The 20,118-nt window shown below is 39.2% G+C and overlaps 1 protein-coding gene across 1 annotated transcript in view; it reads left to right on the forward strand.

Moving 5' to 3' along the window:
• Positions 1 to 2,009: 2,009 nt before the first annotated feature.
• The window catches only part of KHDRBS2 (KH RNA binding domain containing, signal transduction associated 2), a 412,831-nt gene continuing 394,722 nt past the window's right edge, over positions 2,010 to 20,118 (forward strand). The window contains exon 1 of the mRNA XM_063291122.1: positions 2,010 to 2,293. Within this exon, the coding sequence (XP_063147192.1) occupies positions 2,203 to 2,293 (91 nt within the window). The 5' untranslated portion in view covers positions 2,010 to 2,202. The remainder of the gene's footprint in view (positions 2,294 to 20,118) is intronic.

Consider the following 20,118-nt stretch of genomic DNA (forward strand, 5'->3'; position numbering starts at 1 on the left):
TTTAGAAATAATGTGATTTTGGTTTAATATTGAGTAACGGATTGATTATGGGAAATTGCTGTATATCCTTGATGTTTAAAGTTGGAAGTCACTTCTTTCTGTAATCTATCTAATTTTTTTTCTCCTGTGTTTTCACACTTTTTAGTTCTCTTTTTTGTAGTTTTTTTTTCTGTATCTCTTATCTTTTTTCTGAAATTTAATAAAATTCTTTTTAAAAAAGCTCAGTGGTGCATTAGTTTTCAGCTGAGACTCTAAGTCTGAACAAATCTTTGTGTCCCAATCTCAGCTTCCTGTCTGTAAAAATAGGTGGAGTTGATATTTCAGATTGCACCTGGAGGCAAAAGAAAATATAAACCATTTGCATGCTGAATATGCTGTTTTTAGGAATGGTTAATATCATCTCTTTCAGGAAAAGTGAAAATGAAAAAGAAAATACCCTCAAAGTAGAAATTATTTGTAAAAGAAAATGTATGTAAAAGAAACCCACAAACTCAGGCAACTTCTATATAGCTCTGATGAAAATAACATTAGTTTATTTCTGCCACAGACTTCTTAATTGCAAAGGAGCTTTAATTCTGAACTTTGAGATTGGAGAGGATTTATTACAGTTACTTCTCTAAGCTGATTCAGTACCTTTTGATCCAAAGCCTATTTTTCTACTTTGTTCTTAGCCATATACTCTGGTTTTATTTGGGACTGGGAGAGGTAGAGGACTGAGACTTGAAAAGAAATCTGATATATTAAAGAGGCATACTTGGATCAAAAAGAGTACTTGTTGGCTGGGCAGTCCTGATAATGGAAAGAAGCACACCAGGAATAAATCATGGGAAGTGTCTTCTCCAGTCCTTCAGTACCATATGTACTGGTCTTCACTGAATGGGATGAGTGGAATGGAGATCTATAAAGAACCTCCTCTCTTCCATTAGTTCCATTCGTGTTTGCCCAAGTTGCCTTTTGCCTCATGCTTACTGTTAAGTTGTGTGCTTACCTAATGATGGAATAATGTATTTCTCCCATGATCATGAAATAAGACATTACTTTATATTCCCCATAAAATGTTAAAACCTGGCCCAGATCCTTTTATCTGGTTTGAAGAAAAGAGGAAGTGATTTAGGTTTCTAACTTCCATTGAGGGCAATATGTTCAGTCTGTTCTTTATAATAAAACTCACTCGAGCAAGAGCAGATGATGCTAAGACATGGAAATGGAAAAGAGAGAATCCATCCATTGATTTTTTAAAGCAGTAACAAGGAATCCCAAGCCACTTTTGAGGATGTATCATTCTTTACAAGCAGTTCTCTCTCTTTTTGCAGACATAACAAAAGACTGGATGAAGGAGGAAGAATAGTTGGTCCGTACCAAGTAAATAAATAAATATGAAAAATGAAGGGCTCCAAAGATGATGACTGTTTCTGTTAATTGAACTACACAATATAGTCATGGTATGTGTATGACTCTGCAACCAATGAAACCCCAATACAAGTAAAACATTCAGAGACTGGTCTAATTGTTCTAGCCGAGAAGTGAGTTATCAAAATGATGACAGTCGGATTAAAAGGGAAGCTTTCCTGATTTCAGCTCCGGCTTCGATCAGCAGCCGTTTCAGATTTTGGCTCGAGGTTGCTCCGTCCTTCTTACTACTTCAGTACGTTGGACAGCGGGTGGATTGTCTTGTCCCGCCCCCTTCCCTCATCTGTCACAGATACTGTCGCGCCCGCTGCTTCTCAGCTGCCTGTCAGCAGGCGAGACGGGAGCAGAGCCAATCCCACTGCAGTTCCGTCCCGTCTATCTCCGCCTTCTCCCGTGCCATCACCAATGTAAAGAAAATGGAGGTGGGCGGAAGATTTGTTCATCCCACCTCCCTTGTTAAGGCTTCTGGTATGAGACCGTAGCTCAGTGCGGGGTGGCGGGTTGGGGGGGGGAGCGCACCCAGACGGGCGAACCAACACACGCGCTTTTCGAAGGAGGGAAGAGGGAGGTGGCTGAGGGGCGGTGGTGGGCGAGCTGTCCAAGGTCCTGAAGCAGAAGCACGGAGGTGTGCTTCACCTAACGCCACCAAGCACATGGGGAAGTGAGACGTCCCAAGTACAAGCATAGAAGGGCAAAAGACGACTCGAAGCCAACAAAGCCTCTAGAGAGCGAGTCCCCTTTTCCAGCACTACCTTGGGCGGGCAGCCGGTCCAAAGAGTAGGCGAACCCAGTATGGAGCAAGAGAAATATTTACCCGAGCTGATGGCAGAGAAGGATAGCTTAGACCCGTCCTTTGTTCATGCAATGCGCCTTTTGGCGGAAGGTAAGTCTTGGCTTTCGTCTCTTGGAGTCTGGCGTTTTGTTTGCGGGTTGCTTGTTTCCATTCCCACTGCCTATTTTCATGTTGCCACTGCTGCTGTGTTTTGTGATTCGGTGTGGGCTATACCGAGATGGGTTAAGGGCATAGAAACAGGCAGATCCATCCCCGTGAGGAAGAAAGAAGAAGAAAGCGAGCGAGCGAGCGAGCGAGCGAACCCAAAGCTCTCTCTGGAATTCTTTCGGATCTATATACAGGCAGAGGTTGCAGAGACAGAGTAAGCTGAAACGGAAGGACCGATTGCCTTAGGAATTGCAGGGCACCAGCAAGTCAGAAAGTGCGGGAGGAAAGAGACCGAGGGAGTTGTGCCTTCTATGTGGCATCAGCACACTGCTTTAGTTCTGACACTAAGGTCATCATAATAGAAATCTGAGCAGTGAGGGGTGCTGTATTTTGGCAGCATTTTGTCAAGTGCAAGGCTAAGCAGAGCTGCTGACAGATTTCCGTAGAAACATTGTACAATGAGCCGGGAATTTAGTGTCCATAGCAGAGGTCTGGAAGAGACCTTACAGCTGTTCCTTTTGCAGATTAATAAGCAACAATTAGGCATTTTGTGAGAGTAGCCATGCTGATAACAAGAGGCATACCTTTCAAGGAACATTGCCCGCAGTTGCATTTTGCGGTAGATTTTGGATTGACTTTTCCAATATATCCTGCTGGTTCATGTATTAAACATTTGCATTTCAGAAAATGATGTTGCAACTTATTAAAGAATAGTCAGGATGGTAATCATTGTAATTGCTGTATTTTTCCATAATGGCTTTTTTTAATGCTTCTCATTAATAATGGATTTTTCCTCTTTATTAAATAAACGACTTCAGTCAGACCTGAGTGACAGGTAAAGTTTCCACAGTCCAGAAATTTATTTACACAAAGACAGAGGCAACAATCTCATTAAAGACTAATATACTGATTTATTAGAACAACAACAACAACAACAACTCATTACCATGCTCAGCTTTATATAGGAAAAGATAGGTTTATTACTACATTTATAATTTTGCAAAACTTTCATTTTACTTTACTGCAGTTTGGATTTGTTAACTTTGACAATTGCATTATTGGGTTCACTCTATCTTTATAGAATATGAAATGGAGATCCAGTTCAGAAATAACTGCTGAATTATTTCACTGGAAAGTTGCTAATTAGAACTTTGTATAATGGTATAGTTCTATATTGAAATCTGAGGTATAGAACCAATAATATGTTTAAAAATCTTCTCTGAACTTTTCCCTAAGGCACTAGTTCCATTCTATTAAGATAATGTTGCATAATCCATTTATCTTCTTTCCTTGTGTACTAAGAATGGTTGTTTCCTGTTTTTTACAGTATCCTAATAATATGGGAAAGGAATTCTGACAGTCACAGATTATATGTTCAATAAAAGTAGTCTTCAGGAAAACCATGATCAGATGTTCAAATGCAAATAACTACAGACTTTTTTTTTAAAGCACATGCTGATATATGGACAAACAAATATATTGCTCCAGTTGATCTTGATTTTTTACAATACCTTTATCTTAAATATATAATTTGGCTGCCATTAAGCACATTATTTTAGCTTACAAATCTTCAGGTTTCTTAAATTATATATCTCTAGGAATCAGATTTGCCAAAGTGTGCTTCGCTAGACGATTTTCTTTAAAAAAAAAAAAAGCTGTGCAATCAATAAAATTTGTTTGTTTCCCCCTCAATACTTTGTAGGTGTAATTTGAACTTTTCCCAGCAGGGGGAACTATCTACTGAGACACAATGTGAATCTCAAGAGAAGTAAAGGGAAGGGAAAGGTGTGGGGGTGGGGGTGGGGGTAAAGAATGTAGGGAATTAAAACATACAAGTAATTCAAAACTAGAAATACCAGGAAGCCCATGAAAATAAGTTTACATCTGGATTTCCTCTTAAAGGCTAGGATTTCACTCTGAATGAATTACAAGCTGTAGTAAACTAATACCATGCTATTTTTCCCTTGAGTGTAGCTGTAGGTGAGCATATGTGAATATTAAAAAGAGACTAAGGTGAGCTGCCTCTGAAAGCTAGAGAGAATGCTAATGTGGGATTCACACCAGCTACCTGGCAACATCCTTCAAAACACCATCTGTCAAGGTTCCTGGGGTTGCATTTTAGATTTCTACAGAACGAATGACGATCAGTGTAAACTTCTATTAAAGAGAGCATACAATGAGCCGTACAAAATAATAGGTGCAGCAACAAGAATTACCCCGGCTGCAGACTGTTCTTTGGAAAGCAGATTATCGGTTTTAAACTACCATTCATTTATTTCTTCTGTCTGTCTGTCTAGCAATTATATTAGCCCTTAAAATTACATCTCTTACTACAATTATTGCACTGATAGTGACTATTTGCTATTATTGGTTGATGGGTAGATAAAATAGAGCTTTAATTGAAGACATCTTGCTTGTAATGTGTTTCATTTAAGTACACAAATAAAGTCCTCATTGTTTTTAAAATTTAGCATTCTCTTCAGCTTAAAAAAAATATTTTTCATTTCACTTCCTAATGCTTGGAAGTCAAAGTTAGACTGGCTCATACTGAATTCTTAAGGAAACAGATCTTGGAAATAAAACTTAGAGAGAGAATATCTGATTCAATTAAGAATACTTTCTATATTTACCTAAGGCTTCCAGAACTTGGAAGATGTAGTTTATCTTTTTATCCATTGCATGGAATTAAATTTTAGTGATGAAATTTGTATAAAAACCTAGAAAAACTTATTTGGCTCTCAGTAAGGAAGTCTCTACATATAGTTCTACAAAGTTCAGAGGACTTCAGCAGCTAGTCAGTTACATTAATTATCAAGGTCATTCTTTTGCTGCCATCAAATTGTTCAACACTCTTTAACATCCATCATAGTTTCACTAGTTTTGAGATATTCCTGTGTCAGACATATTGCAGGTATACACTGAAATAATGTCTAAGGTAAACTACTGAGTTTATAGACCTGTATATTTTCTGGGCATAATTCCCACTGAACTCAGTAGGCAAGCTTCTGAGTAATCACACATTTAATTGAGCAATTATAATAATAAAAAGTAGATATGGGAAATAATATGCCTATTCTTAATTCTATAATCAAAATATGAGGTCCTTACCACTGATTCTTGATGAAATCAAGAATACTTGTGAGAGTTAATGGTGCAATCCAGAACACACTCTATTGAGAAGAAGCCCAAATGTTGGGCTTATTTTTTAATAAACAAGGATAGAGTTTGAACATCCTTGTCATTCAAAAAGGGCAAGCTCTATGCCAAGGTCTTCTACCTTTCATCTACTGGACAGGCACATCTATTGTTTAATGTTCTGACAACAAAAACATTTCATCTCAAGCCTACTATAACAAACCTGGCAATGTCATTAACATCCAATCAGAGCTGAGCAAAAGTAATTAAAGATCCAGAACTTCTAAAATCCCAAATCTTACAAAAGAACTCCTCCGTGCTGATTAAGCTGTATTGTGTTATTTTAAAGTGGTCCTTTTAAAGTTCATTATTTAACACAATGAATGTACACCATTTCCACCTGGCAGGTTAAGAGATTATTCAGCCAAGTAGCCTCCAATAGCTATAATAAGTTTGAAGTATCTAGCAATAAGGATATTTAAACAGCGTTCTTTATGTGCCATATTTTATTATTATTATTATAGCACTTAGGGCTACTAATCAAAGGGCAAATCTTCCTTGGCTAAGTGCTGTGGAAGCATGCCTGATATTGCGTGAATGAGAAAAGGGAGGAGGAACTAATCTGAGGATGTGAATGGAAAATGTGTTTGGTGATTCATGGTGCTAATGCAGGACAGTGGAGGTTTATTTATCTCTATTCTTACTGTGTGGGGTTTTTTTTGTCTAACAAGTATGTCTAGACAAGGAACATGAAATGCAAAATGAAACAAATTGTGGGAGAGGTGTGGGAATATTTGGGTTCCCTGTGACCACTGTTGGATTTTGAATTTTCTCTGAATTTGGAGAAAAAAGGCTGAGAAAATACTTTCAGATCTATCCTCCCAGCAAACAGATATTCTACTCTTTGTCATGTGTTTCTCTCAGGAGAGATTTCATTTAATCACACACACATTCACATAAACATGCATACATGAATATGTATATCTTTATATAGCTATAAAGATGACACATCACGTGTTTAGTTTGGGAGTTCTTTTCAATAGATAGGGTTACCTGATTACCAATGAGGAAGCAGATGATATTCTGTTAAGTGAAGAAATTTATTACTTGGGTTTACAGTGGAGCACATGAATGCTTTCACTTCGATAATATTAATTCCAGATAATTTATTCATTCATATTTGAACAGAACTTAACAGAAGATGGATCCATTCATGTTTATAAACTTGTTTATAACAGCTTATATTGTATTAATATACTGTAATTATAGCCTAATCAAGGATTAAACTAATTTTAGCATGCTCATTGTAATTGTTGTTAACGAAACATCTTTTGATTTGTTTTAAATGTACAGAGCAAGCCAGTTTGGTCTAGTGGTTAAGGTGCTAGGCTAGAAACCAGGAGACTGAGAGTTCTAGTCCCGCCTTAGGCATGAAAGCCGGCTGGGTGATCTTGGGCCAGTCACTCCCTCTCAGCCCAACTCACCTCACAGGGTTGCTGTTGTGGGGAAAATAGGGTTTTTAGGATGGTATGTTTCACATAGGCTCACAATAATAGTAATATGGATCACGGTTTGACACATAATTGCCCCGTAATTGTATGGAATCTTAAATGAAATAAAACTGGTTCTAGTTGTGAAACTCAGAGCACTTTGAAGTCCCATAAGAGGTTTCAGGTTGGGTGATTTGCCGTAGCCCTAAAGCCACCCTACCTAACCTCAGTTATTTCAGTGAGCACACCAGTCTGTCAAAGGATTGTGGGCTTTGTGCATATGCAGCCTTTTTTACAAAAACCCTTTACAATGCTTACACTCTCCAGGCTGGCAATAATGACTGGGAGAACTGCTCATTTTCTATTGTTACCCAAATTGCCAATATCCCAGCTGGCTTTCCCTCCTTGTCATTTTTGACTAAAGGAGATTTCATTTTCAGTTTTATTCAGATGCCATTAGTACTGAATAGGAAAGAAGTCAAATAAATATTATGACTGGCATCAATTTGAAGGGTTTTGTTGTTGTTCTTTCTAAAACCTTGCAAAAGGAGAGATAGAAGTGGAAGTGTAAAGAGAGACAAGGGACCCACTGGAATATGTATATATGAGTGTGTGTGTGTGTGTCTGTGTGTGTCTGTGTGTATGGACTATTTCCCTGAACCATTTCCATTTCATTCTTTAAACTGATGTCTATTATCTACTGATAGGTCTCATAAAGGCATCAAAAGGAGTAAAACTTGCAGGATAAAGAATGCTCTTTGATCCCTCTGAAGTGGACATGATGCTACAGTGCACTCCTTGGCCAGCTACATAAATCCCTGGGCTTTGCAGCATGGGAGGGCCTGACAGATAGAAATGCACTGAACTGTAGAATATGAGGAAGGACTCAGTGATATCTGCTCTGCTTATTTAAGCCAGAAGTGTTTTCCCTGCAGAACATTTTAAACCTTGAAACCCTGGTTATAGGTATTGTCTGAATACCATGCATATCTATTCAGCTCATTGACCCCTTCATGAAGTTTCAGATTGTTCATTGACCCTCAAACATTTATTATATGAAAATAATTTAATAAATACTACTTTAACTAATAGTACTATGAATAACAACAACAACAACAACAAAATAAAGGATAGTCCCATTGACCCTTGGAAGTCAATACTGACCACTTTGGAGAGCCTTGCTCTAAGGATGTGAAGGGGAATGTTGCTGTCTGAACCAAGAACCAGTTTTCTGTGTTCTGGAAAAACACTGATTCTCTTAAAGCTTTACTAGCTTCTAAAGATCTTGTACTCCTTGTTATTATTTCTTTTATCTCATAAAACTAACCACATGCAGTTAACCAACTATCAAAACCAAATTATCATATAAGGTAGATACAAACTGTCAATACCAATTGATTAAGCTGTCTCTCAAAACTAAGATCTAATGAGCCAACCTCTTCTTCCAACTAATTCAAGATCTTACATATGGAAGTAGAAGTGGATTTTTAAAAAAAATTTAGTATATCCAAAAAGGAGGGAAAAAACAAACTAAAACAGAAAAAAAACCCATCCCACCTCTCAAAAGCATACTTCCCTTATATACTAAGGTAAGAATTTGGATTATATACATATTCATATGTATTTTCCCAGGTTCTGTTTTTTTCATCTCTGTGGCAGCTACTGCTGCAATATTATTCCAGGAGTGTTTGTCATGTTTGCCTTACTACTATGCAGGAACTTTTCTTTCTTTTTTCTTTATTAGTTATTAATGTTCTTTCTCAAGCTGCCTGCTTATTAAAAGTCTTACTTCAAGTTCACAAGTGGACCATTTCATTCTTGCTGTTGCTTGAATAGTCAACTACACTCATCTTCCCAATCCCAACTCCAAAATTGTGCAAGTAAATAAGAGCTACAAAGCACTTACTGCTGAATTTATCTGGAGTCTGGCCAAAAAAGAAAAGAAAAATCCAGAGTTGCAAAGCTCCAGTGTTTCAAGGGTTCACTGGTGGACTGACTAAAAAAAAAATGTTCAGCAGAGAAGTGGGTAGTTCAGGGAAAGAAACTAGGGCCTGTTTCCTTTCTGAGATAAGAGAGACATAAAATCTGAGTTAAGGTATTCCACCACAGGTTACCAATTCACCCCTTTCTCTTCACAAGAGACCTACAGAAAGGACATTGTTTAGGGCATTTCTTGCAAGCCTCAATCCATTTTGTGCTTTAGTTTTCTGATACAATCTCTACAAGTTCTGCTAACTACCTTATATCTTCCTTTGGTTATCTGCCCTTCCTTCATTTCCCACACACACTGCCCCTTTTTCTTTTCAGCATTTTAGAAAGTTTTGTGTGTAACTACACTAGTCTCTTTAGATGTCATTTTCCCTCCTAGTAGGAATTGTTGCAACTGAGGCTTTAGTGTTTCATTTCACCGTTCCTGGACACTTTTCTTCTTCAGATTTCACACCATTGCATTTGACTTACCTTCCTTCTGAGTTCATCAAAATCTGCTCTTCTGAAATCCAGTATATAAGTCTGACTTTTCTCTATTTCTCCTTCCCTTAATATCATGAACTCAAGAATAAAATGGTCACTTTCTCCCAAGATGACTGGAACCCTCACATCTTCAACTAATTCCTCCCTTTGAAAGCCAAAGTGAAAATTGTGGGTAAGGATTAGATCCAAGATAGCTGGCCCTCTTGTTCCTTCTTTCACATTATGATAAATGAACATGTCAGCAAAAGAGGTTGGGAATTTGTTGGCCTTTTGATTCTTGACAGAGTAGATTTCCAGCACATGCCAGGGAAATTGAACTCTCCCATTATCACTATAACATGCCTCTTTGAAAGTCTGGTCATCTGGCACCCAGTGGCCTCATGCATATCTTCTGTCTATTCAGGCAATCTACAATAAACACCCACAACACTATCACTCTGTTCTTATCCCAGCATTCTCAACTAGATGTCTATGCTCTGATTTGCAGACTCTTGTGTAGTCCATGCTTCCTTTATGTAGAATACAAAACCCTTTCCTCTTCTGTTGAGTCTGTTCCTTTTGTATAAGTTAAAACCTCTGAGGGCCATGTTCTAATCATGTGTGTCATCTCACCAAGTGTAAGTGAAGCCTATGTCATCATATTTTCTCTCCTGTCTTAGGATTCTAAGGTCTTTTAGCTTATTTCCCATACTCTGTGCACTGTTATAGAAACCAATGAAACTGGTGAGTGGTAACTCCTATTGGCTTTGCTGTGGTAGTTTCTTGCCAATCATTAAGTCTTCTTTCCACCCCCATGCTTCTTTCCTTGTCTCCTGCTTTGTTGACCCCAGTCCTGGTAGTACATGTGGTTCTGAGCTTTTGCCATCCTCTTCCTGTTGGTCTTGTTTAACATCTTCCTGATGAAATTGATGAGATGCTTGCTGACCATGTCCCACCCAGTGTTCATGACATATAGCTTATCTCTTGCCAGGAATCCTTCACTCAGTCCATGAAGAGTCCACTGGAATTGGGTGGTCAATACATTCAAATAAATAAATAATGATTCTGGAACCCAAACTCTTCTTGGTGATACCATCTACATAGTGTCTTCTGTCCTGTTCTGTGAAGCCAGGATTGGTGAAAATGTTTGGGCGGCTGCTGCTGCTGCTGCTGCTCCTCCTTCCTCTTCTTCTTCCTCCTCCTCTTCTTCCTTCTCCTCCTCCTCCTCCTCCTCCTCTTCTTCTTCTTCTTCTTTTTGAGTGAAAGTCACATACCAGTTGCTGAGATCCAGCTGCACACAATTCTTTCTTATCCTTTTATTTCTCTGGGTCAGACTTCACTGATCTCCCTCTCCATGTTCTCTGTCATTCACTTCTCTACTTTGTCTTTCCTGAAAAGCTTCACCTGGCCTGTCCAGAAACCTCTCATCTTCCCAGGTGTGTTGCAGTGTAAAACTATCCTTAAGTCCTTTTACCTTCTCCAATAAAAATATAAGCTTGGAGTTCCAGCAGTGCTGTTTGAATTCTCTTAACAATGATCTTTCCCAATATCATGTTATTCAGCTGTCACTTTCTGTATCTAACTCTTTTGCTCATATTGTATCTGTCAATATGAAACACAATTTTCACTTTGGCTTTAAAATGAGTTTCAGTTGTTTTATATCTGTAAGCTAATTTAATGCCGTTTATTTAAGGTTTACTGGGAAAAAACAGTGATTTTAGAATAATAATTGAAGCAACAGGGAAAGCAGGAACTAGGAAAGGATGTTTCCCCTATTTTTAGTAATTTTTCTCTCCGCTGTAGCTCCAAAATGCAGGCAGACTGGCACAAAAATAGCAGGTGGTTGTAGGAACACCTGGAACAGATAGCATGTTCTCAGTAAAGTAGAGCCACCACTGGACAATTCAGTAATACCCAGGAACCAAGCCAAAAAAAAAAAAAGTAGTGGTGAAGATGGTGAGGTATTTGCTATCTATTAATAAATCTACTTTGTCCTTTGTATCAAGTGAATCTTGAAAGACAGTTGGATGATTCTTTGAAGCATTCCAAGGCAGGAACTAAGCCACTGCATGGAAATACAGGCCACTCATCTGAAAAACATAAAATGGTAGTCATAGAACAAGCAACAAGTTTTTGCTAAGCTGGGGAGGTTGTAAGAGAATATGATCTTCTACCAGCAGCCTACTTCTTGGAACACACCCCTGTTGTTTCAGTGGGATATACTTCCAAGCAGTTTGCTTTAGATTGCTTTCTTAACTAGCTTTACTATTAACTAAAGAATGGGCATCCTGCAGTGTGAGAAAAAAACAGAAGCCTAATTAGAGAAAACAAAGAAAAATCAGCTTTCACTATCCCCAATGGCCCTGGATTCGCTGAGATGGTAGAGGCATGCTGAAGCATGGGAAAAAATGTAGACCTGGTGATGGGAAGTAATTAAAAATTAGCAGCAATGCTCAGCTGTTTCTTTCTCTTCTTGCTCTAATCATCCTTCTCTTTATTTCCCCCACTCCTTTGGTTTATTCTGGGAGTAATCTCATTAAGAAGCTGTAATAAGTATCCATAAAGAAGGAGACACTGAAGGACTGACAAAAAAAAAAAAGGCCGTGAGAAGGAAATGAGAGCCCAGTGGAGTGGGAGAAGCCGTTGGGAGAGAAAAGTTCAGTGCTATGGACAGTGGAACGGAGACGATGAGCAGAAAGGTCTAAATGAGAGTCAAATGGAAAAGTAGTGAAATGTTCTAGAAATGCAAATGTAAGAGGGGTAGGGGCCACATTTAGTCCTAAAGTGAGAAACCAGTGAAAAATTATAACTTTCAACTTCTCTGTTATGGTTTTTGTATTTATTTATTCATTTTAATGGGCAGCTCTAGAAGATTCTACTGCAGTTTGATTAATTATAATAGATAGAGATAGCTGCCAATAAGGATCGTAAATGGCCTGTCACTTAATTTCTTTAATTTCAAATGCTGGAAGCTGGTTTCATTTAACATTGCTAACCTTTGGCAGAAGCTGTGACTATAAACTATTCCTGTTACTGTTTGGCACAGTGTGTATTTTATGCCTGCATATATTTTAGAAAAAAGAAAATCAAAATTCCAATTGCTATCAGATTGATGTTGTCAAAGATACACAAATCAGAGCTGAAATTATAGCCGTTTTGAAACATTCTGATTTGATTGGTGACATTAAGTGCTTTTGAACTTTCTATTTTAAGAGGTAAAAGGAAATTACATTTTCCTTTACATTCCTTTAATGTGTAAATTAAGGGTTTTTAATCCTTTATTTAGCTATTAGATACATACCTTCTGGTCCTCTTTTAAAAAATGAAGCATTTGAAAATTGCACTGAACTAAATTGATCGGATGATCACTCTTATTTCCTTTTTCAGAATCTTAATTACACTGCAAAATTTAACCACTTTCCCTTTCTGCCTTTATGTTTGGACTTTGCTTTGAACCCTTGACCAGAATGGAAGCCCATGAAGCATATGCACGCCAACTGTTATGGAGTTTCTTATAACCTTTCAAATGTTTACTGTCTTGTCCTTTAATGTGCTTTTCATCTCCATGCAGAGAAATAGATCTGTTTATAAGATACAAATCAGACCACACGTCAGCACCAAAATTGGCACCTCACCAAGTGAAGAGTTTTTGTGATGGCAAAATGACCTGCAGATTTAATATCATGGGAACGGTGCAAAATTGTCTGGTGAAGAGACTCAGGCACCTAGATTTTGCCCTTACAATACCAGGCGTTGTCAATTTCAGTTAATTGGGCTTTGTTACATTGTAGCCAGGGATCCTTAGGGAGCGCCTGAAGCAGTTCCTCTTTTAGGTCAGACTGCACTCTCACTTTCCCGGCTATTGCTTGTTTGCGCATTATGCAAGCCATCCCAAGCTGCTTCTGAGAGAAAACTGTGTCTACAATTTGAGTTTGGGCAGTGTGATATGGCAGGAGGTGAGAAAGTGCATCAGCAAGAAAGTTCCTCTTTCCCGGAAGGAAATTTAGGGTAAAATTAAAACGGCTAAAAAATTAAGCCCAATGTTTGCCATTCAATTTCCTGGGGGTTTGTAAAGCTTGGAGGTTTTTGTGATCAGTCCAAACCTCAAAGGGATAAAGAGCACCCTCTAGCAAATGCCTCCAATGTGTGAGACCAGTCTTTACAGCAAAAGCTTCTTTTTCCCAAATGGGCCAGTTGTGCTCAGAGTCAGAAAATTTGTGTGAGAGGTAAGTGCAGGGGCAGGGGAAACCTGTTTCATCTTTTTGAACCAAAACTGCCCTGAGAGCTGAGTCAGAAGCATCTGCTTGCACAATAAAGGGGCTTGTACAAGATGTCTTGTACTTTGGCAGGATCCATTTCAACCCCCTTGGAAGAAATACAATAGCCCAAATAGTCCAGCTGAGACTTGTGGAACTCGCATTTAGAGAGCTTGGCATACAGCTTAGCATCTCTCAGTTTGCACAAGACTTTCTTGACAAGCTGAACGTGATCTTTGAAGTTGTCAGAATAGATTAAAATATCATCTAAGTAAACCAGGACCCCTTTGTACAAATGCTCATGGAGGACCTCATTGATATATCGCATCAACACTCCAGGGGCCCCCGCTAACCCAAATGGGAGGACTTTGAATTGATAGGAACCTAGAGGGTGGTTAAATGCTGTTTTCCATTCATCCCCCTCCCGAATTCAAATTCTAAAGTAGGCTTCTCTGAGGTCAAGTTTGGTGAATACTGTTCCCTTCGATGGGTGTGATAGCATGTTTTTCATTAAGGGGAGAGGGTACTGATTGTTTATTGAGATGGCATTTATTCCACAGTAATCCATGCAGAGTCTCAGAGAGCCATATTTTTTCACCCGGAAGAGCACCAGGGCTGCCAAAGGTGAATTGGCAGGCTCAATGAACCCCCTGTCTAAGTTTTTGTCAATGAATTCCCTGGGAACTTGTTTCTCAGTTTCTGACATAGCATATATTTTTGGCTTAGGTAGTTTAGCCTTTGGGTCAATTTCAATGGCACAGTCAGTTTTTCTGTGAGGAGGCAATTGGTCATGCTGTTTCTCATCAAACACATCAAGGAAGTCTGTATACTCTGGTGGAATGTCAGGCTGTGCCGCAGGTTCTGCCGCAGGAGTGTGGTTGAGGAGGGTGCCGGCTACATTCCGCCCAAGTTGTGGTACAGTAAAGAGGTTGCCAGCTCCATTTTTAAACAATAAAGCACCTGAGTCCCAGTCAATTTATGGCTTTCTACTCTTTAGCCATGGGAGTCCTAGGATGATAGAATAGTTGGCAATAGGGGCTACAATCAATTGCAAGGTTTCTTTATGCCCCCTCAACCTCATGGCCAAAGTCTCAGTCTGGAATTCCACGGGTCCCCCGTGGGCAACTGAACCATCCATCTGAGTGAAAATAACTGGATTTTTAAGTCTTTTGGTTTTAAGGCTCAGTGTGTCAATTAGGGCGGGGTGTATCAAGCATTTTGTGCACTCCGAGTCTAACATAGCTGTCAGATTGGGTTTGTGCCGGGTTTTTAAGTTGTTTAGTTCTACTTTCACCAGCAAGGTGGGGCAATCATCACTCACCAAAGGGTCTTCCTTGTCATCTATCTCCAAAGTAGGCATGTTGCACCCTGGAGTTTCCACCTGCTTGCGGGCACGGTTTAGAACAGGTGAAATTCATTTCCCGCCAGCTCCAGTTCCTTCTGTTCGGAGTCTTCACTGGAGTCAATCAGGGACTTCACCTCTGGATCCTTTTGGGCCAGCACCATTGCAGCAGCTGCCTTGCGTCTAGTCAGTGGGGTTTTAGCCAGTTTGGTTGCCCCTTTCCGTGTGTCTGACTCCCCGCGTGGGCATTCTGCTGCTCTGTGGGTGTCCTTCCTGCATTTGAAACAGCTTACTTTTTTCCCTGGCTGGTCTTTCTGGTCCTCCTTGTCATGGAAGAGTTTTTGCTATGTGAAGGGAAATTGACCTGGGGCTACAGTATTTTTTCCCATCGTTTGCGCTTGGAGTTGCTGATGGAATTGGTATTGGGTATTCTCCACCTCCCCTGCTAGGCAGAACCATTCTTTCAAAGTGGGGGGGTCTCCATGGCAGAGCACCCATCTCAGGATTTCTGGCTGCAAGCCCCCTTTGAAGTAATCAATCTTAGTGGTTTCTGACCAGTCCATAACTTTTCTGGCAAGAGCTTTGAACTCCATGGCATACTCCGCCATGGTCCTTCCCCCTTGCCTAAGTTGCTGGATACCTGTCTTCACCCTCATCTTGTCGAGTGGGTCCTCGAACCAGTCTCTCATTGCCCTCATGAAGTCACACAGGCTGTTCAGCTCCAGGGCCATGGAATCATGCAGTTGCACAAACCACTCTGCCGCAGGTCCCTGGAGTCTGGTGCCTACCTGGCTCACTTTCTTGTACTCAGTGGGAAAGCAAGACCCATATTCCTTCATGTATATGGACACATTGGTCAAGAAGAACACCAACTATCGTGGGTCTCCATCGAACTTAACTTGTATGTCCTTCAGGGTCGCTGCTGGTGTTGCCCCGCTGGGCAGAGCTCTCCCCCAGTCGCCTTGGCTCTCTGGGTGGCCTCCACTCCACCGGCGCCCCACTGGGGATTCAAAATCCTGGGTTGGGGTTAGAGTATGCTGTCTTCCTCATGAGTCCAGCAATGCCACTCTGGATAGCTGAGTTGAGATTTCTGCCAAGGGGTACGCCATGGTCTCCATGGTTTCTATACCTGCTGCAACCCCACTTCCATAGCAGATATCCTTGCCTCCAGGCTCCGCATTTCTTGTGGAGTTCCATTGGGGTCTGGTATGGTCCCATGCAACCCCAGACTCTGTACCCTTACTTGTGCCTCAACGGGTGGAGGGGCTCTTCCCTCTTCCTCTCTGGCACCAGGCTGGGAAGGACCCATCTGTGGTTCTTCTATGATAATGCTTGGCGTCTGAGGCTCTCTCATGAAATTGAGGGAATGGAGGGCACTTTCCAACTCCATAGTGTTGAGCTGGGGTTCCATCTCTCACACTCGCTGTCCCCGCTCCCCGAGCTCTCCTCCATCTCAACTTTTTCTTCTTCCACTTTGGCATACAGCACTGTCCTGTCCAATGACAGTAAAGGCGATGGCTGCTTAGCCTGGGATTTTCCATGTTTAGGCATGGTTCGTCAACTCTCAGCTGATTACTTGTTCAGGAAGAGTTTTCTAAAAGATGGGATTCACAGCTTAACGTCAGCACCTGATCATTCCTGCATTCACACAATCACAGTCAGGAGGCTGGGATTCCTTTAACTGTTTTAATGAAGCATAATGAATGGTACAGAAGGCAAGCTGCGAATAAAGATTTCCCACTCAAACCTAACTTAAAAACTACATTCTCTTAGTTAGTCCCCTTTCCCATGCAACCATGTCACCCCCCTCCCATCCAGATGGTATTCCTGGCATATCTCAACCCCGTGTCCTTGATGTCCTCCATAGCCATAATAAACCACTTCACACTCCAACTTCACACCCGCTCCCATCTGACGACATGGATTCCATTCCTTGGAGAAGGAAATGATGGTAGATGCTCCGATAGGGGTTTCTGTGAAACCTTTGACCGGCGGGATCTGACACCACATTAGATCACGGAAAAAACACACAGCATGCTGCCTTGTGTTGGGAACCTCTGACATTTTAGCTCAAACATTGTCAGTTATGACTGATAGCAGTTCTGCAAGGTCTCGGACAGAAACTTTTCCATTATTCCTTTCAACTGTAGGGACCAAGCAAGGACCATCGGCATACTAACAAAGCTTTCACTGTACCACTGAGCTGAATTAGTAGCCCCTAATTCTCTGTTATCAGGGAGAAGCTTCTTTTGTTACAATGGAATACTACTAACTGTAATGTGTGGAATTGCCACTTTCCAAATTTTCCACCAAGATTATCTTGGTGATTATCTTGCGATCACTTTCCAGGATTCCAACCCTGGACTGCTGGGATGAAGCACACAGTGTTGATTCTCTTATTTTTGAAAGTAGCAGATGCATCTGTTGTGCTAAAATGGTTCCATGTTGCAGCAAAAAACTGTTCCAGTGGATGTTTCTTCTACTGTATGAATGCACACATATGACCATGAAATCTTGGAATATCCTCGCCACAATTATGCTGAGCTTTTAAGTAATTGAGTCTGCTTCACAACTTTGATGAGAGGATACAGAGGGGTACTTCTCTTACAAGTGAAGTACCCCATAGAATGCCCAGACCCCTAAAAAAGCTACTAGATAAAATATACTGTAAATACAAACTATTTTGATCATTGAATTTATTAGCTCAGAGAATAACATCCAGATTAAAGTAGTTGAAAGAAATTCTGTTAATGTAAGACTTCTCTATTAAATGACTCTGTTCTGTATTCTTTTTTCTTCCCCTCTCTTCCCCCCCCCCAATTCATGCATCTATCCATCCATCCATTCTAGCTATAAAGAAAAAAAAAATCCAAATTCCATATCAGAACCATGCTTGTATTAGATCAATTTTAGATTAAGAGAGTGCAAACTTCCACATTTTTCCAAACTCAACAGCCAAGATACTAAATAAAGCAAAACCTCAAAGTCAGCACTTTATATGCAGTTCAGCAACAGGAAAAGAACTCAGGGCAAACTATATGAAGCTGAAATATTTTCTTTACCCACATGTTACTTGTGTCTTACTTGTCCACCAGTATGAAAAAAAAAATGGTATGAGGTGGGAATAGATACTGTAGATTGTGCCCCAACATTTCTCAATTTCAGGTATGCAATTTGATTTCAGAGTTATGTTATATTATACTACACAGTGATTATACCATAGAAATAAGTTTACTTGGAACATATGTTTATATTTTTAGTGTCTAAATAATTTTACCCTTCTTGAATTATTGAATTATTATACAGTAAATTGTAGAATTTTTGAATTATATATAATAAAACAAAAGAATACTGAATTTATTCAGTTATATACAAAACAAATGAACATACAAATATAAGAATATAAAGGTTAGCTTTGAGATATTACTTTTTTACTTAGTCAACTGGGTTCTTAAATAACGGTCTGTGCATCTAACAGTATTTTTGTTGGATTACAGAATAAAGCAAACTTGTTCTATCCTATAATTCAATAGTCCCTATTTTACATAAAATAAAATAGTTCATCCATTAAATGAATGGAGCAAATTGAAAAGAGAGAATGAGAAGGTGAGCACAATAAAAAATGTTTGCATTTCCAACTTATTTAAAAGACTTGTGGACTTCTGGTGAGGACATGGCAAACTTAGCATTCCTGAAGGAGTGGGGACAGAGTTTATGGTGGAGATTGGCAGCTGGATGATGGATCATGGAAAGATTGTAAGATTGCCCACATGTACTCCAGACAGCTGCTACTCATGAGTAGACTGCAGGAACTGAGGTTTTTGCAGTCAGCTTATGAGTGGAGCAACTGAGAGTTGAGGTATTCTAAGCTCAGAATTGTAAAGTAGCCTTTATGACATAAAGTTCAACCAAGCCTCAAATCTTAATCACCTTGGAATTTTTTTACTGCTTTTTAAATATTAATAACCTTCAGAACAGCAAGTTTTTTATTGCATTCACTGGGTGAATCTCATTTTCCTTAGCAAAAGAAGTTTTAAGTACAAGCTTAAGGATTTAGAATAATTTTACTTTTTGAAATAAATAGCAAAAGGTTGTTTAGAGTGTTGAGTTTGGAAAGTTAAAAATGGACTAAGGGTCCAGAAATAAGATTTTGAAATTAAATATAAGAATCCTCCCTGTGGGAAATTGCAGTTGTTTGGATTCCTTAGTGGGGGGCGGGGACATGATAGGATGGGACTTTGAAGGAACTAGAATAAGCTAAAGATTACAATTAAAGGAGAAGAATACTTAAGGTTGGCTCATTAACACAGAATGGAGCAAAATACTTTAACACTGAATATTTTGAAGGATATTTGTGAACAATGGATTCAGAAGTTAATTTTAAGAATGTCTGACATCATACATAGATGGTGTGTAAATGATGTTACAGAAGAGGAACAAGACTGAAATTGATTTGAATGTGGATTTAAAAATGATAAGCTACAAGAATGATATGGAAACAGATGATATACTGGATATACAAATGAAATTGGTTGATGTTCTATTAATTAAAAGGGACATAAAAATAACAAAATAGAAGAGTGCTTTGGGTAACTTTTCTATACTAGATTTACAAAAGAGTCCTGTTAAAGTTTTGAAGGATTTTGTGAGGACAAAGAAAAAATGAAAAGAAATCAAGTTCTAGGACATTACTTGAAAGGAACCTTTAAGGGACTTTTGCTGATGAGGAATGAATGACAAGTTTTTAAGATTTTGTTTATTGCTAAGATATGAGATATGGGAAGAAGAAGGTATTTGTTGTATTTTAAGAGAAGGTGATAAGTTACCAAAATTGTTTATACTTGTTTGATGAAGGAGGAAGTTACTTCTTTATATATTTATTTTTTATTTCTTATTCTTTATTTTTTCTTTTCATTTCTTTTGCACTTTCTAATTTTTCTTTTTACTCTTATATCTTTTTTAGTTTGTATTACTTTTTATCTTTTCAATTGTAATCTTTAATAAAATTATTATAAAAAAGACTCATATTTATTTCTTCCCTCTAGTCAGATATCAAATCTCAGAATCACTCAGTGAGCAAGTTGGGACTGGTAG

Source organism: Candoia aspera, chromosome 1 (genome assembly GCF_035149785.1).
Source record: "Candoia aspera isolate rCanAsp1 chromosome 1, rCanAsp1.hap2, whole genome shotgun sequence".
NCBI lineage: Eukaryota > Metazoa > Chordata > Lepidosauria > Squamata > Boidae > Candoia > Candoia aspera.